The sequence below is a fragment of the Crocodylus siamensis genome, chromosome 10 (genome assembly GCF_052110815.1).
Source record: "Crocodylus siamensis isolate JL-2025a chromosome 10, ASM5211081v1, whole genome shotgun sequence".
In the NCBI taxonomy this organism is placed as follows: domain Eukaryota; kingdom Metazoa; phylum Chordata; order Crocodylia; family Crocodylidae; genus Crocodylus; species Crocodylus siamensis.
In genome coordinates, this window is record NC_143404.1 from 21595371 (window position 1) to 21623016 (window position 27646).

Genomic DNA, 27646 nt, shown 5'->3' on the forward strand with positions numbered 1-27646 from the left:
ACTTGAAACTTTTGGGTTAACCTTACCTTTTGGAAGGTCAAACACCCATGAGAAAAATCAGAGAAAAGCAAATTTATATTATTTTCCACAGTGTTAGGACTTAAAGAATTATGCTTTAAATAAGGTATTATCTCTTTTACTATGTAGCTAGTTGTTTTCTTGGCTTTCAATGGGACTTGTGTTAACTTATGTTTGAATGCAACTTTATTTTCAGCTCAGCTGGAGTCTTCCTAGTGGGTTTTGCTTTTCCTTCTGGCTAAAATACTTTCCAAAACAAGTCAAATCCCTAAAGAGAAAAGAGTTTAAAAAAAAATAAGCAGCTGCCCTGGGTGGCTTAAATCACTGTATTTCAAAGAAACATTATTATATTTAATGATATTTCTTATAGTAACCCAGTACCAGCAATGACTATTAAGACATTTTGCTTGCTGCACAACTAGGGGTATCTTACAGTTCTGAAATGACTGATTTGACTATTATGGTGTTACTTCTGAATGGCATTTTTATAGTCTGAAAATTGAGAAACATATTGCAGGGATCACAGTAAAAAGGAGTTAGTATGTGATCCTGGACTCAGCTCAACCAGGGAACATGATGCATTTGCACCTTTCCAGGACAAAGAGAAAATGCCTTGCAGCAGGGAAAAAGAAATGATTTTACAAGCTGATGAAGATAAGTTATCATGTAGAATTTCTTTAACAGATGGGTTCCCAAATGCAGTGGAAGAGAACAACTTCACCCTCATTCAGAGAGCCCAACATTTAAAAGTTCTCTATGGCACAAACTATTTATCTAATTGTTTAATTTTCAGCTTTGGCATTATGACATGTTCCACACAGCATAGGTACAAACCCAGTGAATTTAAGACTGTAGGAAGATGATCCTACAGAATTGGTGCATTACTAGTAACAAGAGATTACAAGTGTGTTCTACTAGGCCATCAATAGCTTAGACAGCTAAGTGAAAATTACAGCACTCTGAAATCTAGTAGACATTATCATTGCCCATGGACAGGACACTGAAACTGTCCTTCCAACAAAAGAAGAACCCTGATCTCAACTTGCAGTAGGGTGTAGTCTGACCACGACCGAAGTGTAGCAGTATGCTTAAATAAGCAGAGACCCTTATTACCGATACCCTCTGCTCCCAAGATCAAACCATAAATGAAATAAATGGTACCAAATTATCTATTCAATTGCTTAGGTCTAAAGTTTGCTTTCCCCAAGGTCCTCAAATCCTAGGATTCTAAAATAATGCACTCTTCAGGTTGCAATACCTCTAATATAAACTAATGCTTTCTGTCTCTTACCTTCCAAGTACCAAGTATAAAATGGCTCTTGATGCTGCAGGCTCAGACAAGGCTAAGGTACGAGTTCTAATTTATACTGATCACCACCTCTTCCATACAATCTAATCAAACAAAGGTAGGCAGGAAAAGAGAAGTCTCCCCCAAACAATCCTTGCTACACTTTGGGGTAAGTGTATAATTACTTTTGGGGTTTGCCCTGCCACTAAAATCACAGTCTGGGTGCATGAGTAATTAAGGCAGTGATAAATAAATGCATAAATCTAGCCCCAGATACCTTAGTTTTCATTCAGAACAGTAATATGCCCAGATAGGTATTTCAGCTGAACAGCCAAATAAAGATAAACATCACCATCAGGATCATGTAAACCCTCGCAGCAGAGTATTTCAAAACAACATTTAATTAAGCTGTCAAGTGATCATTTGCAGTATTATCATCCCAGTTTTATAGGTGGAAAAAATAAAGATCAGTTACCATCAGACCAAACATTTTTTCCACATATCTATGAGAGGTTTTGGTGCTTGAACTTATATCAGTATTAATTCAAGTTTTTCCTTATAAAATGATGCCAGGAAAATTGTTCAAGAAAGATATTGCTGTCTTACTGTATTTCACATAAATACATAATAAATAAATCATAACATGCAGTGTCATTTGCTCATCTTAAAAAGCAGTTACATTTTTTTCCCCTACAACCACCCACAACGGTTAAATTGACAACATTTTAATAAGGTTGGTAAACCACTAAGATTTGTTTTAATCTTAAGTTATTATTTTAGGTCATTATTCAATTACATTAAAATTTTGCCTCTTCATGTATCATAGACTTGAGGTAAAACTATCAGAAAAAAAAGTTGTTTGTGCTGTTAGACATACTTAGAAGAATAAACTTCATATATTGGGTGGGCTTTTCAAGAACTGTTGGTTTAACTCTTGCTCACATTAAATTATACGGGAGCTTTACAATTAAATTTTACTGGCTGTAGATTTGGACCAGAACACTTTTGAAACTCTACAGGTGAAATGTCTTCATTAAGTATACCTGTCATGTTTCTGGAAATACTTTCTTGGCTTCACTTGGAAGGTAAATAGCTTTTAAAAATTGCCATTTTACTTAAGAAAACCTGAATTAAAATAAAACCAACTGGACAAATAACAGGAAAAATAAACCACTTTCGAATGGAAGAAACCTTGACACAATCCTTGGCCTACAGAAAATGGAGTTTAACAAGCTTTGTTGTCTTGTGTACTGCAACTAGAACATGACTTGAAATAGCCTAATTTTGACAAAAGTAGTTAAAATTTAAATATCTGTAAATATTAATATCATGAAGCTGTATTTTGAAAGGAAAATAATGTTGGTGTTTGCATGTTAAGGAAGAATAGCCACAGTGATTTATTTTAGTCTGGGTGCATTTTTTTCTTTTTAAAAAGAGGGCCACGGTATTTGTACCAAAGACAAAACGTCTGAATTACTTCTTAGTTTTCTTACAAAGCAAAGTTAATGGCTAATCTCTAACTTTTGATAGATATAGTCCTTGCTAAAAGGGGCATTTTCTGAGTATGGCAGGGCCTGGTTTAAATTGTGGGCCTGTTTCATGGTGTAGCGGCTTCTTTAATCTTGGAGTCCTTTCCCCCGCACCAATGTGCTCCCTGTGCCACAGACTGGCAGAGGGATCCATCGGCCCTGCTGCTTGCTCTTGATAGCTGGGAGGTAAAAACTGTGGTTTTAAATATGCCATGGTTTTTGCTTCATTCTGCTTGCTGCTGACCAGATGGGAGGCAAAAACCACAGGTATTTAAAATTGTGGTTTTCACCTCCTGGCCATCAGGAGCAAGTGTGGAAGGGAGGATGTGCATGGGGAACTGCAAGATTAAAGGAGCTGCCGTGGTGCAAGCTGGGCCTGCAATTTAAACCAGACCCTAGCCTTGGGCTTAGCCTGACCTTCTGCTTCACACTGGCCTCATGTGCGGTGTCATATTTGAATAAAGGTCAAAATTGGGCTTTATTGGGCTGAAACAATATAATCTTCTAAACTACATTCCTCTCTCATTTGAGAATAAGGAATAGGGAAAATTCTGAGAATTTCTTTTGAGGATCACAGTTTGGAATAGCCAATACTTTTTTGTACTAAAACTCCAGAACAAAATATGGGTCTTATGTAGTGAAAAAAATCACTGGCAACCTCTGCCTAACCATGGATGGACCCAGTTAGTGGAAATGGTCTATAATATAGCTCTGAGTGCACCAAGCCCAAATAAGATTAGGCATATATGTCAACACATACAATTAGGAGCCCATATTCCTCACTTGGAGAAGCATGGGCCTTGATAGAAGGAAGGTAAGTAAGAATTTGAAATTCCTCACCCAGAAACAGAGATAACAGAGTGGTACGCACTCCACACATGCTTCTAAACTGGATCACTTCTTGTCCTTAATGCAAATCCAACCCGATAGGTAAAGAACAAATTGCCAAAGATCTGTGGTCTCCTATTCATCTCTCTGCTTCTAGCAGGCTTGAAAGCTTTTCATATTCAGTGGACTGCAAATGTGGGCTTCTGAATTTAATTTTAATTAAGCACACAAATACAACAATAAAAAAAATGAAGCTTTATTTTTAAAGCAAAGTAAAACATTTAGTAAATGCTGTGTATCTATCATAATGAAATTAGCCACACAAACATACTGCAATCCCAGAAGCAAAGGAGAGAAAGGGTAAAAGGAAAAATAAAAGATTATATTCTAAGTAAGGTAAAATAGAGAGCTTGGATACTATGGGCATGTCTATAGCACTGAAGCATGGTGGCATGAGGCATAGTATGTCCACTCTCCACATGCTGCTCCCTGAAACAGAGGTAATGCAGCAGCCTTAGTGCAGCACATAAATATACACTCAAAAAGTGGGATCATTAGCTTGTATCTACTTGTTTTCCGAGGTGGCCATAGTGCATGTGGAGCAGATGTGCTGAGCATCACTGTGGCATTTCATACTCTGAACCTGTGATGGTGCAGACAAGCCCAGAGTGAACTATGGACTGTTTTGTCTTCAGAAAAGACCCATTTACGTTAAACTAGCCTGCCCACAATCACTGCACCCCAAATATATAGAGTCCAGTCCCTGCAATAATATAGTAAAGGGAAAAGTACTACACCACACAGACACATCAGCTACAATAATGCTGACACACTGGCTAGATTGAGGATGGTGAGGTGAAGAGTACCATGCATTTGCTGACCGACCATTGCTCTCAGACCTTCTCAAAGTTAAGGCCTGTTACTCTTGAAATCTGAAATGAAAAGAATTTTGTAGTTAATATATTAAAAAGCCTACTCTCAAAAGCACTCATGCCAACATCACATAAGTAAAGTAAAGGAACTCACTCAGTAGATTCACTTTCTCAGAACAGCTATTCCGTTGATATTTAGCAGTCTGTGGTATCACTTGTTCAGTGGCAGCTGTGTGTGGAAGGCATGGAGGTTGCTTAGCTAGAAGCCCATCTCCACAATAAGCTACTGACAGAATTGGATCCCTTACTACTGTTTATATGACTATTGCTATGATTAATTGTATCCTGCAAGGAAAAGAGAGAAAGAGACTGTTGTTAGGTTAAAAAAACAGTGGGTCCTCAAACTGCAGCTATATCCAAAGTATCACCCATTAAAAACTATGGGATTTTGACTAGAGCACAGCCTGCCACAGCTCAGTCATTGAAAAGGAACAAAAGGACATCCAAAACCAACATATACAAGCAAGTGACTTACCCGGTGTTTTTATATCGCTTTGGTTATCTGGGAAACATCTGGGCATATGCCAGGCTTCACACAGTGAGCTGCTAAGGAGTGGCTGCCATCCAAGGCTGAGGTGGAGGGAAAGAGTTTTACTTCAGTTCTCTTGTACAGCATCAAAACTGTAATGATGTGCTCCTGCAGGGCTGGACAGGAACACTTGCTGGGGTTAAAGAAAACCATTTCTTGCTCCAAACTGCTTAAGGGGTCAGTTGTGAACATAGACTGATTCTGATACTGAATTTACCTAATACTTCTGTCTATACAAAACTATAGATAAGACTGATCTTAGAAGGGGAAAGTTGCATTAAGACATAAAGAACAGCCTGAAAAACATGTGTTAAGGATTACAATGATTGGAGGAATATCACCTCTTAGTACAGTCACAGGCAGTGGGATATCTTTTAGTTCTTCTCTTATGGTACTCCAGTTGCCACTCTTTCTTCTTCCGAAGGGATACTATACCCAAGGGATTTGCATCAAAGGAAACCCCTTTATCAGAGGAGAGTCCTTTGATATATATGTGGCTGAATAGTGATTTTTTTTTTCCATGTTCCTTTTCGTTTATGGCTTTTTCTTGCACATTTTGAAAAGAACTCACGTAAGATGCTCTCTCAGAATCTGGTGAGCACAAATATTGTAAACAGCATTGTGAATCAGTCATAACTCTTCTAATGTTTAATAAACTATGCCGGAAGCATATCTCTAATACTTGGTAATAAAATACTTGATATTGAGTGTTATCCCTGCTGCTTGATGATAAATAACAATGTTACACAGCAAATTTCTAAGCCATTAATTTATTGAAGGATATTTCCAGTATTTTCTCACAGAACTATCTGTCCATATTCATGTTCTATGCACAATAAAGGTGACTTGTATATTGGATCCCAACCATCACTGTAAATGGCAACCTCAACGTAGGTCTTTCCAGATCCTTATCAAGTATGCTGGCCATAGATGGTGAATGTAAGAAGCTTTCTTACTACCTGATTTGCACTTATACTACTGCACACTTTGGCAAGATAAAGGGGCCCTTAAAGCTGATGGAAATTACATTTACACTCCTTTTGGCCCCCTGTACATTACTTGAAACCTGTAGAGGAGCCAAAACAATAATGATCTCTGTGTTTTATTACCAACAGAATGAACGGCATGTAAATAGAATCTTAACAGTCTGATTGTACTCATGACCAGTAAAATAAAGGTATTTATACAGACAAAATAACCTAGTCAAAAATAAAATCTGCATAAAAAAATCCCTAGATGATTAGATATCCTTCCTTTTAAAAATGTTCTTTTGCAATGCAATAGTTTTTACTTGTGGTATATGTTGTCATAGAAGTACTGAATCAATCTTTGTGTTTAATGCAGTTATGATTCAAAATGAATACAAATCATATGAGACAATCTACATTTTTCAATCCAAAGCTTTGATGGGGCAAAACAAAAATTCATAAAGAAATATCAGCTTTCTGAATTACAATTAAGATGGTCTGCCCATGTCAAGTTTATATAACATTGATATTTTACCATGTGTATTTTTAATTTTCCCCAGCTGGAAGAATTTCTTAGTAAAGTATTCCTGTTGCAGCTTGCATGCTAATATGTTCTAGCAAAGGTTCAATAGCATTTTCTCACATCAATTACAGTAGTTTCAGATTGATAGGACATGACAAATGCATCCCCTAGCACTGGTAAAAGTTAGAGAAAGCCATTATGGTATTCTCTTTAAATGAACTACTTCTATCACAAGGCAGTACCAACTCTGAACACTTTATATTACATAGACTTAAAGCACAGGAAAATGGGACATCTTCAAATAACAAAAAAGTAGCCTACATTTTCCTAATACAACAGACCTTGGGCAAGCTGAATTACCAGTACAAAGACACATGATGAAAACGAACAAAAATAATTTCACTTCACAGTATGCTCCATCATCAGAAAGATGCCATTTAAATATTTCATCTGAAAGGGATGGTAAAATAAATCATTATGGTTAATTTTTGCCTCTGCTTTTCAAAATCTTATGACTGATTGAACTGACTGAGCTCACTCAGGTTTGTCAGGCTTGTCATTGTATACATTTAAAGGTCAGCACTAGGGCAGGGCAAATGATACATTTTTCGATTTGGCAGCCAAAGCAAAACAAGTCGGAGAGAAAGATATTTGAACAAACTGCATTTCTTTTCTTTTCTTTTCCCTGAAACAAAAATCTGAAACATTTTCTGACAAGCAAATATTCCGTTCCACCAACAAATGAAACATTTTGGCTCGGGGATTTAAAAAACAAATGGAAAACAAGAGGCCAGTACACACAACCGACAAAGGAATTGTGTCCCTTCTTTGAGAAAAGTCCCGTTTAGGACACATGAATAAAACGGCAAAGGTTCAAGTCCCTTCTCTTTCATGAAGGGATCTGAATCTACATTTCCTACATTTTAAGAAAGTGGCTACCCCACAATACTATTGGCTACTCTAAGGGGGTGCTTCCCTTCAATCCTGTCCCTTGGAGAAGTTCCACTTTCCATACAATACTTCATTGTGTACTGAAACTGAGTGAGAGAAAAAAATTAAAGTAGCCTGGTGATCAGGACACTCTTCTGGGAGGTGGACACTCTTCTAGTGAATGCTTCATTAGCTAGTGCCACAATCACAGCTTTTTTTCCAGCCCCAAATTGGCAGGTTTAGCCTGAGTTATTCTGATGATTATAAACCTGCACTGCTTGGTGAATTGTTTCTAGATCTAATCTAGTACCCGCTGTATTAAAACACAGGCAAGGCCCACAATGCATGCAAACATTTACAATCCTGATTTTCAGTTCCATACTCTGTATACCAGTTTAAATCTAGGACTGTGTTTCTTTAAATTCATAAAGTCTTAACTAAAAAAAATGAATTATTTTCCATGCCCGTAGCAGATACAGTGCAGTCAGATAATAGCAGCTAAGGAGCAACTGACTTGTTTCTGAGGGAATGGGTATATTTTCAAGATGTGTCTTACATGTCTCAAAGCATTATAACCATTAATTAATTATAGCTAAAATGTACTTCCCTAACTGAACTAGAAAACTACTATACAAAGCTGCAGATTTGAACATTTTATTATAATTTACCATTTTATAGCATTTCTTGCTTCATATCCCATAGGTTTCAACGTAAACAAAGATAAATTATTTGCTCTGTCAAAGAAACATGGTAAGTTATTTGTGTTCTACTTTCTACTCAAATTAACAGAAAATGTGAATAAAGTCCGTTTGAAGTATCCTTTGGTGGTTATGAGTTACTGTTGGCTTTTTAGTGTTCACTCTATGTGCAGGAACAATATAAAGCTAAAGGATTATGCCACATTTTTTCCTAACTAAACCCTTATGGAAAATTGGCAGTGCAAACATAACTTTACTTTTTCCAGTGGGTGAATTCTTACACATATTGATACCCAGCAAGATTTAAAAAACATGTTTATAATATGGATATGTTCAAGCAGCCGTCTGGGTTAGATGGAAAACACTTCTAAGAATAGGAAACAGTATATAAAACATTAAGCAAACAGTCATCCTATGGTCATATCTGAAATGAACAACACTGTTGGACCACTGCTGCGGGGTAAATGAAACTCTGATTTCCATAGCTTTCTACTTTTTCAGGATGTAGATTGTCTTAAATCAAAAACAGTTTTCAACCTTTTAAACACTTAACAATTAAAAACTGTAAAATCTATATTGTAGACAAAATGTTACAAAATATACTCAATCAAGGTCCTAAGTTCATTTTCCTTTCTAGCTAAATCAAAACTTCCTCTTTGTGAACCATTCATGGGTTAGGTCACTGAAAAAGCTTATTTCTTTCAGAGTCATAGAAATTCCATGAAAATGTTAATATTAAAAACTATTTCCCTATCCTGCAGATTTCATCCTGGTAATTTCATACTAAACATACCACACAAACTATTCAGAAAACCTATGATTAAATAATCACAACTATAAAAATGCTTTCCTAATTTTCTTAATGATATGGGCTGTTCTGAAAATACCGTTTATAAATGAAGAGTAGGCATCTGTGAGTCTAAGGGTATCAGCAGAGATAAAAAGTGCATGGGTTCCAAGTTTTCCTCCACATTTTTCTTGCTAAAAACATCAAGAGGTGACTGCCTATGAGGTATCCATGTTTAGAAAATGAAACCCAACAACAAGTTTCAATTTCAAAAACTGAAAATTAATCCAGTGTGTTTACTTCATCCAAGCTGTAGAAGTATGCTTATTTTTGCAAAAGCAGATTTTTATGACAGTGAGATTAGAGGAGGTATGGCTAGATATTTCTGTTAGGGCTGTGTGAAGCTTTGGTTGACAATTCAATTCGGAGGAGATTCGGCCTGATTCAGTGGCCAAATCTTGGAATCCAAATTGAATCAGGAGACCCATTAAAAGGTCCAAATCGAATCCGAAGCCTCCAAATCAATTCGGAAAAGACTGGGAGAGATTTGGAGAGATTCGGATCAGCTGGGGAAACTGGCACAGCCAGGCGGCTGCAGGTTCTCTCACTATTCCCCTGCTGTGCTTACCTCTACCCGGGTGGGGGGAGCCATGGGAAAAACCCTTATGGCTGCTTTGCCCCATCCCCTGCCTGGCCCCAGCTTTTTGGCACTTTAAAAAAAAAGTCCTGCACTTTTAAAATTTTTTTCTAAATTTTTTAGGGTTCCTGTGGGCTGGATAGAATAGCCTGGTGGGGTGGTCCTACTATCCCTAGCTCCTGTTGTCTTTGACAGGTAGCCAGGAGCAGATAAATATTTTCTAAATTTTGCAGGGGTCCCGCGGGCTGGATAGAATGGCCTGGTGGGCTGGATCTGGCCTGCAGGCTATATTTTGCTCACCCCTGATACAGAAAGACAAACAAACACACAAAAATCTCCTTAAGAAACAAAACTGTTTTTCATACAACAGCTCTTCTTCCACTAGAGACAAACAGACAGACAAGTGAAAGTCCTGGAGAACACTCATTGGAAAACGTCGATTTGGAAATCATCTGTGGTTCTTATTTTTCCTAATTATTCTCCTCCCTGTAGATGGATGAAGAAAAGGAGGAAGACCCAAGACAAACTGGACCACCAACATCAAAAACTGGATGGGATTAAAACTGACTGGTTGTACAAGGATTGCAAAAGACTGGGAAGAATAGAGAAAATGTATTACTATATCAAAGGAGCCCAAATGGTTGGAGCGGCCTCAGGGCTGACTTGACTGGGTTCTCCTTCCTGCTGTGCCTACAGCCAGATAGTTTTAAAAGAATAAATCTCTAAATAAAAATATCCTACAATAAACTAATTTACAATGTACAAATCTTCATGGACAAATTACATGTGTGTTCCCATTATGGCCTGGCCCTTAATTTACCATAACAACGATTAAAGAAAATTTGCAGCTGTAATGAAAGAGAGAAATCTGAGCTGATCATAATCACAGATATATTGGCTGATCAAGACAACTGTTTCCTTTTGCACTTGGTATGAAACAGTAATTTTTCCTTCTTTTATTCCTCTTCTTTTTTTCTGTAAACAACTAGCATTACAGTTTTAGGTTTAATTCAAGCCATATAATTCTCCCTCCTGTTCTCTTTCTTCCCACCCCCAATGCATATAAATAAATGATGACCAAACTGAGGTTACTACATGATGCCCTAGCTCTGAATAAGCTTTGTTTCAGTCAAATCATGCTACTTCAAACATTTATATTTCTCCCTTGTCTCCACAGATTTAATGCATCATCCAGGTCTGCTCCTCACGGAGAGCCTAATGGATGTAACTCAGCCCAGCATGAAAAGAACAGGCCTGTTAGCCTGGAGAGAGAAAGCTATAAAGCTTTGAGTGAACTGTGCAAGTAAACTCGAGTTGAGAAAATACTTAATTCTACCATCAGAAAAAAGTGTTATATTAATTATGTGTGCATGCATATTGAGTACAAGTGTGAGTGAAAAACAGGTGTTACACCATAAGCCAGAATAGCATTAACACATTTTGAACTAAATTTAGGATAAGTACATAATTCAAAAAGCACAAGTGAATTATTCAGGTCATCCAAACAAGTGCTGATTAAGCCCATGTGCTACACCACCTTTTCCTGCATTCTGTATATGCCACATATGACAAGAAACCTACTTTTTAATTGGATGGTAAGATAGATGTCTTAGTTATGAACTCAACTATAACAGATTCATTGTTAACCACAGAAAAAAGTCTCTAAAATTACCTACAAATACCATGGATTTAATGTACAGTATCATTTGGTTTTCCAAGATTAGAAGCAAGTGTTTTTACATTCCAGAAAAAAAGCCTTTTCTTCAGAAAGTTAAGATGCTCCCTGTTTATAGGCCTGTAGAACAAAAGAGTCAGCTACAAGGTTTGAAATGTTTAGAAAAGCTGTCATTGGACTGAAATATGCTCAATACTTTAAGACTTTTTCTGCTGCACATTTTAGGAGAAAGCTGTATTTTAGGAGAGAGGGAAGGAACACTTCTGAGACATAAAAAGTGGTCAGTGGCTAAAACTGCTCTGAAGTTTGAGAAGCTATGTTTCTGGGTAGAGCACAGATAGGGCTGTGTGATACTGGCTGAAAAATATGAATTAGATAAATTAATTTAACATGTGGATTTGTAATTTAGCACATAAATATGACCTCCTTAAGTTTTTGTGCACATTAGAAATGCATACAATGAATGTATTATTACTTTCTTGCATGTATTAGCATATATACACACTATTATACAGACAGATAGTGACATGCAGCTACCTAAGTAAGGCAAACCTAGGTAATGCTAGCTCGTTAATTCAGTGATTGGAAAACTGCTTCCCTATCTGCTGTTATTGCTTTGTTGAAAACAATGGCTTACATTTGCCAGGGCCCACACTGTATTATCTAATATGTCCTTCTCCCAGAAGGGAAGATGATGCGTGTCAGCACTAGGCATATTTTTTCTGCCCCTTGGGGAGATTTGTGTGGACTCCATTGCAATTTTAAAGTTACTAATGACCAGCTCTGGCATTCTCAGAGGCGCCAGGCACCAAGTGAAAATAGAAGGTAAGCAGACTTCTGTTTGACTCAGCAATTGCTTTTCTCTCCAAACTGAAATAGAAGACCTTGGAGGAGCAGTGTCCACTAGAGATAAATTTAGCTTATTCCAAAAATGGTGCTTATATGTTGCACACTGACTGAAACATGGACTTTAAACAGTTATCTTTTCAATACAAATGTTCTCTACTTTTTTTTTACTCTATAGTATTTGCATTCCATAGGGAATATTAGAAAGTAACAGTTTTATATTGAATATGATCAAGAACTTAGACATTTGCCAGTATATCAGTATCCTAGGTTTCTTCGTGAAGTCTGATTACTCACCTACACAGGTCAGAGATGACCAGTTCAAGATGTTTAAGATCAGACTTTTTGTAAGACAAAAATCCCTGTAACTGTTAGATGTTATTTTTAACAGAGCTCATTTTACTTAGTAACTATTCAATTTATACAAATAATTTTACTTAACTTGTTGCAATTTTTCAACTTGATGTATAACCTAGCAAGTTAGTGCACATTCCAATATGTTGTTTAGGTTTGAAAGACTCAGTCCTCTTATAGTTTCAAATTGGGGGAATGAATATGACTTTTCATCCTTACAGTGATGGTAAGAGGTAAACCATGTGGTTTACCACATACATACACTGGTGGAAATCTTTTGTGTGAAGTTCCTACATGCTTAGCATAACCTTTGAAGAACAGGGGTGTACATTATTATCACCAACATAGTTTTTTCTTCTGTGCATTAACTCTCTTCTTCACGATCAGAATTATCCCTCCGTCATGTACTTATATTCCAAGAGTCTCTTTTCACTTTTGGAAGTTTCATTATAAGATCTCAAACCTGCCTTTAAACATTAAAAACAAAACTCCCACTTTGGTACTAATGCATGCTGGGAAGGAGAGGGAAGAAGAGGTCAGTGAGTAGGCAGTTCTGGGGCCTCTTGCTATGTAGACTGGATGATTCAGTGAAACCAGGAGGAAAGTATTCTGAAATGCTGTTATGCCTGCTCCAAAGAGGATTAATGAGAGCTATGCAGCAGTACATGCTGCCAATTCAAGCATGTGTGCAAGTGACCCAGGTGTTTATGAAGGTCTGGCTAGATGGCCAAGCACTCTTAAGAGTGCAGAACACTGCTGGAGATTTTAAACAGTCATTCATTCCAGCATTCAACAGAGCAGTAAGCACTAAGCATCTCAATCAAAGGATAAGATAACTTAAGAGCAAATTTGTTTTCTGCTATTTCCTAATGCCCTGCAAAAGAGACCAGAATTTTGAAATAATAAAAAAATAGCATCTTTAGATAGGAAAATCTACAAGAGGCAACAGCCTCCCCCCCCCCCCCAAAAAAAAAAAAAGCAAAAAACCCAAAAAAACCAAAAAAACCCATCCCCGGCACAAAATGGTTATGAGAATTACCAGAACATAAAGTAGTATATTAATGCTAGAGCTTGGAAGGGTAGCCACATTTCTAAATTCCTGTCTTTAATGTTCAGCACTTGATGCTGTTTTCTGCCAATGGGAATTACCCTGCTGCATGTAGAGAATGTCCTTAGAGCAGAGAAACTGAAGAGGTAAAGAAAAAAACCCTGAAAACATTTGAATTTTTTAAACCAGTGTGCTCTAAGCAATCTAAACATAATGAGAAACCTAAGCTGACTTCACATTAAGTATGGAAAAAAATACCTGTATTCTGCAGATTTTTTGTTTCTCAGCTTATTCGTTGTGACAGGAGGACATACCGCAGCATATCTCTATGTCAGCCCACCAGTCTGTCCTGGGCAGTCCATCCACCTACCTCTCCTGCACGCCTTGTTGAAATGAAAATAATTAGATGGTTCTAGGTGAGAGGCTGCCCTCTTGATGCTCTAATACGCAGGGCATACTATAAACCTCCAACCTCCCCTTATCGTGCCCCAAGCCTTACAGGTGTTACTTTGCTGCTTTCAACTCAGGGTTCCTCCCCTGGTACCAGACTCCAGCATCTCTGCATCTTTGTGCCTGTCTGGCAACTTTCTCTCTGACCCCGGTTCTCTGCATCTGATGCCCGGCTTTCAGTGTCTCTCTTTCTGTGGCACCTGGTCCTTGCCTGGCTCTCTGTGCCTCTCCCTCTGATGCCTAGCTATCTGCACCTTTCTCTCTTTGGCTCCCGGCACTCTGTGCCTCCCCCTCTCTGGCACCGTCACTGGGTTCTGCCCAGATCATGTGCCCCTTTCTCTGAGCACTAATGAGGCCTCCAAACCTCCCCTTTTAGCCTCATCCCGGTCCTCTGATACAAACAAACACAAGCATTAGCCCTTAGGCTGTAACATAAACACTAACAATAAATATAACACTCTGTCTCTTTAAAAGGACAAACTTCCAGCCTTCTGTCCTGGAGTACCTGAGAAGCTCCTGGGGTTGTACTGTACTTAGCTAGTCAAACAGGCAGCACCAGGTCTCAGGTAACTCCCCATGCAGTAGTTTCTTCCTCTGGCGGTTGGCAGAGAGAGCCTCCTAGCTACCTCCAGCCTGAGATTTATGTATCCACAGGGTCCTGCTGCTTTCCTGGTACCTAACTGCCTGCAGGTATGACCCAATCTTCCATTAGGCTGTTCCCCCTGTAACCCACACCTGGGGAAGCTCTGCTTAGCTCATATAGCTCCTGGGTCAGGCTGCTTCAGCCTTAAAGGAGCAGGAAGATCTTAGTGCCAGGCTACACTCTAAATGCCTGCCATGTTGCTCAAAACACTGTAATATTTGTGGTAACTTCATCACAGAAAGCTTACAAAGGATTGTAAATAACTTCTTCTTTCTATTTGTTTTAAACTTCCTAAGTAAAAGGAAGCCAAATGGGCTCTATATTTTGTAGAAGTGTTTGTAATATTTCTGCCTGGCTTTGTCAAAAGCAAAAATTACCTACTTCAATTATCTAGGGGTTCTTTCCTTTCTTCCCTCAAGCCACACCAAAAAGTCTAGAAAAACAGAACAATTCTTTAGGCTCCCTTGGCAAAGCAATACTTCTGCTCTATAAATAAGGATGGCACAGAATAAACTTGGAAGATTCCGTAATGATCTGAAAACCAATGCTCTGTTTTAAGATACCAACCACCAGGGACTCAGGACTGACACACTTCCATTCACAAGCTGAGTACCAAGGTGAACAGTACCTTTAATATCCATTTTTCTTGTTTTCTTCCTCCATTAATTCCGTACTGTGTGCGTGTTGTTTGGTGCAGTGGAGTCCAGCGTTCAGATACTACTGTCTAGGGAACCTACCACTCACATTGCTGCTGGCATTGGTATGGGCAGAGGAGGCTGGGACCAGGGTGTGCAGCTACCCCTGTGGCATGGATTCCTACTTCAGTGCCCCATTTTGGGAAATTATGGATCTGCTCCTATTAAGTACCATCTGTTAGTTTGTTCTTCAGAGGGATGAGTAGCACTGAGGCTCCTGAATACACTCCCTGACACCACTGTGTCCTGTCTTTTGTCAGGTTTTGCTACCCAGCTGTTTCAGCCTGTAGTTTTGGGTAGACCACACTTGGTGTGGTTTTCTTGCTTTTTAGTTACCCAACAATGATTGTACTTTATATATCCCAGCACTTCAAACTTCATTATGTTTTAACCAAAGGCATCTAAAACCGTCACATAATGGAAATGTAGCAAATACACATCTTCTGTCTCTCTGGAGCTGTGAGCTTCTCTTTTTTCTGGTCAGCAGGGTGTTAATAACAAGTTCTCTGCTGTTTAAGGAAATGCTTCCCAAACTTCACTGGCCTGTGGACAACAGCTGAACAAGCAAGTCACTGAAGGCCAGATCATATTTTGTTCTTAATTGTCAACCTCATTGTAATTTAATTTTCTGTACCCATAAAAAATGCTAGAGGGTCTCATGGGAAACATATTGTCCACAAGTCACACATTTGAAACTATTGCTTCAGGCCACAGATCCTACTTCTTTAAAAGTTTGTAGACCAATTTTTTTAAAGATAGTTTTTGAAAGCATGCTTATAAAGCAGCACCCATGGGGTATATTTTTTTCTTTTTGAATAGCAACACAGAAACAGAAGCCATATGACACTGGCAGATTCAGAATGATATCTCTGTATAGATGACGTGTGTCTGCAAGATACAATGGCTAGAGACTTGATACCAGTGTACTGAACACATTAGTATGCAATGAAATGAAAAAGAATTGAAATGAACTTCAAAGCCTGTAGGTGTCATTGTGTAATTGAAATGGATAAAGGTCCAAAGGCACCAGATGAGACTTGAATAACTTCATACAGTGCATTTGAATATACTCAGAAGAACCCATAATCACATTTCTAGCACAGTCTGAATGATTTTTAAGTGAAAGGCTCAGTTTTTTTGCCATACACTGGCACATGTGGATAGTGTCATTCGAAAACCAGAGTCCAGCAGATGTGCAGTAAGATACCTTGCTTATTTATTTAGTTTAGTGATGGGAGACAGTGCTCTGTGAGCTCCCCAAAACATCTGTTTGCCTCTGAGCTCCATCTAGTCTGGTGACTAACATACTTCTTTCAACCACTAGATCTGAATATCCACATGAATGGAGGGAAGAAAGAAAGAATGATTAACTTAGGATGGAGCTGTAGGAGCTGAGCTAATTATACAACAGTGACAGAGAGAGAGAGAGAGTGCAAAAAACAGAAGTAATGTCAAAACTTAATCTCTATTGTCATTATCCCACTGAGAAAGCTAAAGAAAAGGATAAAGCCAGGAAAGCTGACTTCTCTCTAATGTTACAGTTCCTTTCCCAACGGATGGCTTGTTGATTGGCCACTATGAGGGGGAGGGGGGGCAGTAAAAGTGTGACCTGCTGTTGATATGAGACCATCATAAAAAAGCAAACAGATATTCAATACACACTTCATAGATGAGCTGAACAAGTTATGATCACAGGAAAACATAGCTCCATCCCCATACTATAAAAAAGTAGTATGACTCATCTTCCAGATCAATATTATGGAACTCTCTGAATGAACTGCTTTTTCTATTTACAGTGTACCAAGATCACAGTGCATTAGGCCTACCTTTAAACTGATGCTGTCAAAATGCCATTCTCTGCTTCTCTTGATTGATGATTCCATGTGGCTGGGATTGTATTTTTTTCTAACAGTGAAACACTGTTGCCACAACTTCTGAATCCTTACTTGCACAAAATAAATATAACGGGACTTTTTTGTGGGGGAACAGGGGAGATTTGTCACAACTTTCTACAAGGAGAACTTAATGTGAGGGGGAAAAGTGAGATAAGTAACTATATATTTAATGAAATCAAGTCAATATGATTTTAGAGAGAAAATTGAAAAAAAATGAATAATTAAAGATATGATCAAACAAGGTAAAATGCAACATGGGTTTGCTAAAGCTACATCTTGCCAGCATAACCCATTTAAACTAACTTGTTTTTTAAACAAAGGAAACATGGTAGAGCTAATCTGGTCCTCAGCATTTAATATGATGCTACATAAACAATTATGAATGAAGCTAGGAAAACTGTTGGCTACAGAGGACCTGTAAAGTGGTTAGAGAACTTATTAAGGACCTTTCTTGGGACCAAAACTTGCTTAATGTTTTTATTAAAGATGGGAGAGGGGGAAGTGAGCATACTGGTTAAATTTACTGAAGAGACAAATCTGGGAGGTGCTCTGAATATGAAGGAAAACTGAACTATCATGCAGACAAGAGAATGATCTTGAAGACTGAAGTAATAGGAAAAGGATGACTTTCAATAGTACAAAATGAATAAATCACACATTTGAGGTCTCATAAAAAGAACTTCTGGTATAAGATGGGCACGACAGGGAGAAAAATTACCATTGTGTACTAGCTGATTATAAGATGACCATGAGCAACTAAGATGATGCCACCATTAGAAGGCAAATGTGGTCCTACAACGTATCACATATATTATTTCCAGGAAACTATAAATGTCAGTGTACACGTCATTCTAGAAGCATCACCTGGAACACTGTGCACAATACCTGTCATTGTCAAGAAAGATGAATTGTAACTGAAGGATGCAGAGAATTACTATTAGAATGAAAGGAGAAATGAGCAGTTTGTCTTATGAGAGAGGACTAAAACACCTTGGCTTGTTTAGTATAGCAGACTGAAGGCTGAGAAAGGTTGGCAACTAGGGTGACATGGCACCACAGGGTGCTATGTAGCCATCTCATGGGTGCTGTGACAGATACTGCTGTGGCAGTGGCAGCCAGGTAAAACAGCCCCCACACTCCTGGTTGCAGCATGCATGCACTCCTGCTGCCGTAGGGCTCTCTGATAATGCCAAAACACACAGAGCTGGCTGAAGCTATTGTCCTTTCCAGTCTAGCCCCTGCCATACAGTTCCATCCATGAGCCCTTGTTTCCAGATGGAGCATGAGGGTGGACTGGGAAGGACTACAGCCAGAGATAACTTTGTCTGTTGTAGAGTTATGAGAGCTCTAATGCAGGAGGAGCATGCACACATAAAACAGCTTTTCCCAGGCAGTTTTACCTGAAGGCATAAGTACCCAGTTGAGAAGTACTGAGGTGTACTGAGGCAGCGCTAACAATGGTTCTCAATCAGCAGTCAAAAACATGTGGTGGCAGGTTGCCATGACTGAAAAACTTGAGAACCACTGCTCTAAATACATTGGAAGAGTAATCAGGGAGGGAGAATTGCTGTTTACAATAAAGACTTCCCTATATTGCATCTGCAGTGCTGTCAAAAGTGCAGCTGAGGAAGGTGCCTTGTCCATCCACTCTGTGTTCCCCAAACCCCAAAACGTGGCAGCAAAGCTATTCAGAGGGTGCCACCTTCCACTGCTCTGCTCTAAAGCAGTAGGAACAACCTTTTTGGTAGGTATGCCACAAAGTAGCCCCACACTCTCTCTGAACCACTTCCCTCTCCAGCCATTCTGAACCACCTCCCTTCCCTGATCTGCTGCTCTGTTTCCTGCTTTCTTCCTGGTGCTCCCTGCCAATCTGCTACTTTGCTTTCTGCTATTGGTCATTATGCTCCCTGCTTCCTCCTTCATGTGCCACATATGGAGGCTGCCCATGCTACTTGTGGCAGTCATGCCACATATTAGCCAGCCCTGGGGGGAGAGGAGAGGGAGGGGGGTGGGTACTTAGGGTAGTTTCACTGCCTTATATTCAGTTTGGTAGTCTCAGTATGGGTATTAAATGTATGGATCAGATGGGTAAAGGGGTAGTTCTTGGTGGCACTCTTAAGAGCACCATAGAAGTGGTATAGACATCCTTGAAGGATAATGACTGTATAAGATCAAATGAGCATAAGGTGACCCTACATAATTTTAAACCAGTGGTTCTCAACCTGTAGTCTACAGACCCCTGAGGGTCCACAGACTATATCTAAGGGGTCTGCGAAAGATGACCAAGATCAATCAAAAGTATGTGAATACCCACACTTACAATTCAAGGGGGTCCACACCTCCATTCAAAATTTCCAAAAAGGTCTGCACCTCCACTTGATTTTTTTTTTTTTTTTTTAGAAGTCCACAAATGAAAAAAGGTTGAAAACCACTGCTTTAACCTGAAAGTCAATAGACTTCTAATCATCAGAGGAGTGGATGTACAAAAAAGTCTTAACCAGAGCAATCTTTCCTCAGGCTAAATACATGGTGCTGTTGCACCCTTTATCTCTACTAACTGAGTGCTTAGGAAGGAGCCAGGTTCAAGTCCTACCTCTATCTAATTTGGAGCAAAGATATTATAGAAATATACTGTAATAGCAGTGGGTGCATCTACACATGCAACTAAGTCAAAGCAATAAACTCCAGAGCTTATTGCACCAGAGTTTATTGCTTCCCAGGCACCATGTTTACATGTGCACCCACGCACATAGCATGTTGATCCAGGTTGGAGCAGTGGCATCAGTTTTGTTAAATTTAAGAAAGTCTAAACTATAACAAATCTGTTGCTGTAGATGGCAATCTACTCAATATATAATAAACAGCTATCACTAGAGAAAGAATACAGACTTTGACTTTTAATTCCTCTCTCACAGAGAACAAACTGATATGTGTTTGCTTTTTTAATCATTTTAATGAAGAGAAGTGATCATTACTTCTCAGAATATTACCAAAAATCAGGCTCTAAAGTAACAGAGCATAATAGGAAGCTCATAACTAAGAATTTGACTTTGTTACTTATTTTGGATTTATCTACATAATACTGTTAGATTTAAACTAGACATGCAAGCTCCAGAGGGCATTCCCTGCTGAATTATAACAATTTTAAGGTATGGCAGTTTTGTGGCCTAAAGTGGTTGGCAGTGCCCCTTTAATTTTTATACACTTTCCCAAGTGTGTACTACAGAAGCACTCTTAGAGTTTATGACCTAATTTACCTACTTAAAAAAGCCAGGGCATTCCCCTTACACTCAGGCAGTTGATGCAAACTAAATGAAATAAAAGGCATGCCATCCTGCTGATACCCTATAAAAGTACAAAGCTGGCAACATTTCTAATGGATTGTTACTAAAAGATTTTCTGAATCAGAAGGAAGAAGGGAGGGGATGGAGATTCCCTTACTAAAACATTTCTTTTTTTCTGTTTTTTTAAAGAAAAAAAAATTGGTTTCTATTACAGAAGTAATTAAATGACACTGGCATGAAAAAGTTGATCCATAGTCTACTGGCAAAATCCTTCATTGTAGTTATGTCAGTAGAGACCATAACACTTTTTTTTCCTTTCTTATTAGTAACATACTTGCACAAGCTGTACTGAACTGCACCGACTTTGTAAATTAAGACTTAAATCTTGACCCGACGGAATCAATGAGTGGCATTCCAGGTTGAAAAAGGGACTAGACAAATTCATGGATGATAGTTCTATTAATAGCTATTAAACAGAGATATTTCCTCTGGCATTTCTAAACCAATGATGGTAGATGCCAAGGAGGATAATGAACTGGGGATGGATCACTCCTGCTATATCCAGGTCAATGCTCCCAGAAAAGCATCCACTTCTGCCTTTGTCAGAGGCAGGATATTGGGCTACCTGGACCATCAGTCTGACCCAGTACGGCACTTCTTATATTTTTATGTTTCCTTTATAAATTATTTTGAAAAGGATAGTCATGGGACTGTAACTCAGCAAAGCTCTTATGTGCATAATGAAGTGAATAGTACTTGAACACAGGCTTGAAATTAAGTACATTCTCACATGCTTTGCCTAACAGAGGACAGAGCTTTTAAGAATACGTGCACATTCTTTCAGGATTGAAGCCTAGCATATGCCAAGGAGTAGCTTAATGTACAGACATAATGCAACCATTTTAAAATAAACTGCTTATATTTCAAAACAGGTTTGAACAAGTGTAACAAATTTCATATCTTTTAAAACCATTCCAATTAATGTTTCATTTTCTTGCAAATCATTCAGTAATTTTTTTCAATGCTAAAGAAATGCCATATTTCAGTTTAATGATGGATAATAGTTGAGTTTTTATTGAAAAAGAAGCTTTTCATGGAAGTACTGTCATAATCTTAATTAAAACGTCAAGTAACTCATGTCTGTGTTTAGAAAGTGATTGCAACTTATTTTGTTCTCTGATGTATTACAATTCTCTACAGTTCTTAAGGTAAATAGATCTGAAATTTGCTCTAACAGCACAATTCCATTTTATCTATATGGAAAGCTTGACCTTTGATGGAGATACCAGTTATTACAACACTGTATATAATAGATTGACATCATACATAAGTGATAGTATAACTACAGCATTTATGACAAAAATTAAGAGCAATCTATTGCAAAGACAAATCTTAACACCTATTTAAAAATGGAAAAAAACAGCAGCCCAGTTCAGCAGAAAAAGATAAAGAACTGTTACCAGTCCTCTTGCTCCTCAATGAACTTCAGCAAGGCAACTGAATGAGACTTTTACGGATGTAAATTATCCGTCAAAACAGAAACTAAATTCCTTTAAACCCTGTGCCCTGAATTACTAATCTACGTGGAAAGCTAAATTTATTGCACATATTTACAAGGAAATAAATGTCAGACAGAAAGACAACCAGGTTAGTATCATTTTTTTTGGTTTGAATTAAACTTCTGAAACAGTTTGATCATAAAGTAAATACAATTTACAAAACTACTTACAGCTCTCAATCTCCAGTGTGCAGTTTTGTTCATCCAGTGGATATCTTCGTAGGTCCATCATACAAGCAGCTGTTGTTGTAATTCTAGAAAGAACAGACGAGAGCTTCTTTACTGTTCCCTTATCAAATCTTTAATGAAACATACCTGAACATTCCTGCCTGTTTCCTGATTACTAAAATATGGCTTATGCTGATTATTTATAAAGATTAGCACCACTACCAAAACACCTCTAAGAAATCTATCTGACGGCATCCCAGCTCACTGGACAAGTGGTCGGTTTCTATTATGCCTCTCACTCCCGTCATCAGAGGATCTTCAAGGGTCAGAAACTGTAATACATTTATCCTGACAATCCCCTGGGGAGTAGGACAGTATTATTCTCCATGCTTTAAGAAGTGGAATGGAACCAGAGAGAGATCAGTTACTTGGCAAAGGTCACGCAGGTGGTGGAAAACCTAGATTAAAGCTCTAGCTGCTGGATGGCAAGCTAGAACTTGTGCAACATGTTCTTAACTGTTGTGAGCAGAACCAAATTAGCATGTTAAAACAGACTGTGCAAGAGAGAACAATTACTAAAAATATTTATTGTCTAACAACAGTAGATATGAAAACTTAACACGAAAACTTTGTATTCCTTTCATCTGCTCAATAATGCTCTTAATTGGGACTTACTTTGTTCGGTATGCAAGTGCACTAAAATTATTTTCTGGATTGTTTTCACAAAAGAGTTTTAGAGCATATTTTCACCTGCTGATTGCACCAAGCCTACTGACCTTAGCATGTGGGAACTTTTTACATGTTTGTGGAAATATCCATACCATACAGCTGGGTTGCAGGGAAGAAGCTTGCTTGGGGTACGTTGAGCTAAATATGAACCAAGACTTACAACATAGAAGCACTGTCTTATTAATGGTTTTCTTTTCAAGGCTTTCTAATGTGGGAGCAAAATCAATTCTTAATCTTTTTTCCCCCCAAACCATACAATGTTTTACAGAACTCTACTGTACGTGAAAAATAGTACAATTTGGAATCTGCCAATATACAATTAAAATAGAGTATAGTCTATGGACTTTCTAATCTGAGACACCAGAACCCTACATGACAGAGGGATTAGTTTACAGATTGGATCCGCATTCCTAGAAAAGTTCATAGCTTCCTCTTTCTTGCATAAATCTCCTCCTGTAACATCTATTTTATCATTATTTGATAAGAAGGGTTATAAAGAAATAACAAGGTCTAAATCTCATTTAATAGACCTGTTCTTCAATGTCTAATATCAGATTTATAACAAGACTTCCTGGCAGATAAATTCTCTACAGCATCTGTCTGAGTCAAATACAGTCCTTTTCCTCACAGCTCCTCCATGACAACAAAACTATGGATGTGCTATCCCCATATAAATGACTGAGCATTCGGTCCTTTGGCTGTAGTAGTGGAATATGACAGGCAAGTCTTATCTCTGGCATTTTTTAACTCTCAAATTCTTGCGTTGCAATCTTAATATTGCTATAACGTTGTCACTTTGTGTGTATGTGACCAATACTACAAGAGTATGCAGAGACCTTGTTTAAGATTAGAGCTCCACGTATCAAATGCTGTATGAAGACATACAAAAACACAACGTCTTACCTCTTCAGAAAGGATATAAAGAAAAAAGAGTGGCAATTAGACCAGAAACCCAACCTAAATAAGGACTTTGATTGGTTTATTTCAATCCCAATTAAGAGCATTATTGGTTATTCTTATCCATCATGCACACCAAACAAGAAAAATTCACCTTAAAATAATTATTCTTTCCTCTCCCATGATTTTGCCCAAAGTTTTATCTTCTTTCCTTTGAAAGCATTGATAAAAATAAATGTTTACCTCTTCAAAGACTTATTTACTTGAACAAAAATAATAAAATTCTTTCAGACAGCATCCACAAGTGGCACACAACTCATTCAGGTGGTCAAAACTAAATTGAGAAATTAATAACAAGCGTTTTCAATATTCCACAGAGTTCAAGACATAAGATATCCAACTAAGCCTTTAGACAGAGATGAATTAAAATCTGTTCTTTATAAGAGAAACAAACACCTGAAATAGGTACACCTCTCCCTCTAAACAGCAACACTCTGGTCATTTTTACACATGTAAGCACCACAGTGCTGAGCGCTTTGAAAAGCACTTGGCGCTGCGAGTCTTGCAGATGTATAAGTGGGGAAATGTGTGTCAGTGCTGAGAAAATGGCAGTGGTGCGCTTTTGAACTAAAACACAAAGAAGGTGCTTTAGTTCAAAAGTGCATTGCTGCCATTTTCTGAACGCTGATGCACATTTCACTTCTTATACAACTGCACACAGTTCAGTGCAGTTCGTATCAGCTCATGTGCACAGCAGATTCGATTAATTGAGTTTGCTCTGAAGCAGGGGATCTCTGGCACATTGCGGGACAAAAATGTATGTGTATAAATGTCCTTTGGCTTTCCTAAAACCAACTGGAAAAAAGTTCTAACTTCATGCTAATTCATAAAATAAATAAAAAAACTCAACTTCCTACAGCATATTCTTGTGAACTGACCACTGACAATAACAGATTGTCTTCCCTCCCAATGAAAACCACTGTAATTCAATTTATTATGGTCATTAGTGACAATAACCATACACTACGTCCTCAAAGAAATCCTGCATGGAGGAAAAACAACATAGAAAGTGTCTAGTAGGTTAACTTTTGATCAGCTTTAATGAAATACTTTGGTACGAAGGCTTCTGATATTCCAGTGACTAACAACAGAAACAGGTTTCAGCACTCTAGTTTATGACATACAATTCCAGTGAAAGATCATTCCAGAGCATCCTTACAAAACTCTTCTATACATTTTTTTAAGTTAAATTGACTAAATAAAATTCTATATAATTACATAAAATACTACACAACAACACTGTATTATGGAGCTATCTGTGTATTGCAATACACAGACATACTGGATTCAGATTCAGAGGGGCAATTAGATATATGTTTATAGGTAGACCATAGGAATGTAGAAAGTCTCCCCTTTTCTGTCAGGGCTGCAGATCACTGTAGAGTGCAAAGAAGAACTGCAGGGACTTCTTTTTAGCATGCCTCAATGAAAGCAGGCACGCAAGGTAGTTTTGGATTTGTTCTGGCCCTTGGTGCACACTCAGGGAAGTAAAACCGAATTCTGATACATTTCCAGGATGCACTTTCCCAAAAGAATGCACCGCTGTGTAGTTCTCCCTTGTCCAAGAGGTATGTGGGGTTCTGCAAAAACATACCCGGCATTAACAGCTACAATGAGGCCCTTCAGTTGCAAGGCTTTTTGCCAACCAGTAACAAGACAGAAAATATATAATGCATAACCTTCTGGTAGAATCACAATATTTACTTTTCCTCAATACCATTCAGTTTCCTAGCCCTGCACACTCCACCTAGGATCTGACAACTGAATTGGGATTTTAATAGTACTGCCATCTTTACAACTAAAAATGGCACTGAAAGTTGGATGGACAACTCAATTGACGTGTGAATTAAGGCAGTATCTGACTGCCTCTCATATCTGTATTGACTCAATAGGGCTAACATGAGTAAGCAGTAACTGAACCAGATCATCTCCCCTGATACAAGCAGCTATGACTCGCACACAAAGCAACAGAAATGATGAGCAAGATGGTGACAAAGTTATGTAGTTGCTCTGACCAAAATGGCACTTTTCTTTTTTTGGAGAACTATGAAGCAAAGTAAACTATCACACCTGTTTTGAAGCTGACAGGGATAAGTCAAAAAGGCTATCTGAACAGGAAATTGTAGAACAAGAAATCATCCACAGATTGGATTTTGGTAAACATGTTTTAAACATGGACTATGGATTTTTATCTCATTACCTGAGTTAGCTTTCATGACTCCATTGTTCCTATGGGATTATTCCTTGCTTGTTTGCCTCTCCCAGCACAGCCCCATTGCACCTCTCCCCTCCGCTTTTTGTATTCATCTCTCTCCTTCTTATGCATCGGTTTGTGAACATGCTATCGCAGCATCTGATGAAGTGAGTGTCAGCCCACAAAAGCTTGTGATACACATACACATTGGATAGTTTAAAGGAGCAAATCTACCCTGCCTTCTACTTAATTCATAATAACACAGCTAATTAAATCATGATAACATGACTCCCGCTGAAAACAAAGGCAAAATCATCAGAGAAAAGTACAAGGGCCTAATCTTCCCTCATGTATGCAACTCCAACAACAAGCAAGAGGATCTGACTTTTAATTAGCAATTCCAGTATCAATCCCACAAGACCTTCAATGTAAATTATGTTCCATAACTGACCATGTCTCTTTATCACAATCCTTATCAAAATCCTTTGTGCATGATAACTAAGAGTCACTGACTCTCTGTCTATCTGAATTAGTTACTGAAGCCATGCACTATAGCTGTGCTCAGTGTTCACTTCTGCTTCTTGGAAACAGACTTGCTGTGCAACAGTTGGAAATGTTGGCAGCAGTACGGAGCAGACCCAATTACAAATATGTGGAAATCTGGAGACAAAACTGCATTGTGATTAATCTCTCTCCTGTACAAGGATATCAGCTTTAAAGAGACATGATCAAGGTTGTTTGAAACAGCATTTGACCAACTTTAAATTAAAATATATTTACTAGGTGCCCCAAAATCTACAGAATCTGCTTTTCTTCTCCTCTTGCCACCAAAAGGAAAGTGCTTCTCCTATATAGTGATGGGGTAAGGGCTGCCTTTAGTAAAACATAAATAAGAGTGACATTTCTACAAGTATGTTCATAAAGCAGAACATTCTGTAACTGGCGACAGGAGATGTAGGGCATATGCATTTTGCTCTGTATAGTATAGCTTTATGAAGAAAACAGCAGATGAAATTACTGATAGCAAAATGAGAGGCAATGAAGTTTCTAGACTATTACAGAAGGTATCATTTAAGTCAACCTAGCTTTGCTGCTGAGGCTTCATGACTATCCTGGCATAGACAGTCTCCTAAGCTATTTTCCATTCTCTTTTGGAAGTGATCAAAGCTCTGAAAAGTCACTCTAGGAATAAGATGACATTTCAAGTGTTGGTAATAAGGTGGGAAGAGATTTTACAACTATTACTGGGTTAATAAGGGATACAGAAACCTTGAACTCCTCCTGTTCAAACTTGTGCGTGTCTGTGTTTTTTTTTAAATAACTATTCAATTTGGAAAGGAGTCCAGTGCATTATACAGGATATCGCACAGGAATCTAGGAGAATCAATTTGTGATTTTATCACTGCTTTGTAACTCTGTGCTTAAAAAGCAGCCTTAGTTTTTTTGGACTGTCACAATGTAATAACCATTACACTGCTGTGCC

At 38.2% G+C, this 27646-nt stretch overlaps 1 protein-coding gene and 1 long non-coding RNA gene across 5 annotated transcripts in view; both read right to left on the reverse strand.

Moving 5' to 3' along the window:
• Positions 1–27646, reverse strand: part of GABRB2 (gamma-aminobutyric acid type A receptor subunit beta2) — a 286336-nt gene that overhangs the window by 88792 nt on the left and 169898 nt on the right. For all 4 annotated transcript variants that reach the window (XM_090064795.1, XM_090064796.1, XM_090064794.1 and 1 more), the window contains one exon: positions 22287–22369. In XM_090064795.1, the coding sequence (XP_089920921.1) occupies positions 22287–22369 (83 nt within the window). The remainder of the gene's footprint in view (positions 1–22286; positions 22370–27646) is intronic.
• On the reverse strand, positions 4007–5201 carry LOC149856345 (uncharacterized). The gene is made up of 3 exons (XR_016444448.1): positions 5071–5201; positions 4690–4880; positions 4007–4595 (listed from the first exon to the last, which is right to left on the reverse strand). It is a non-coding gene; the product is annotated as an uncharacterized LOC149856345 (long non-coding RNA).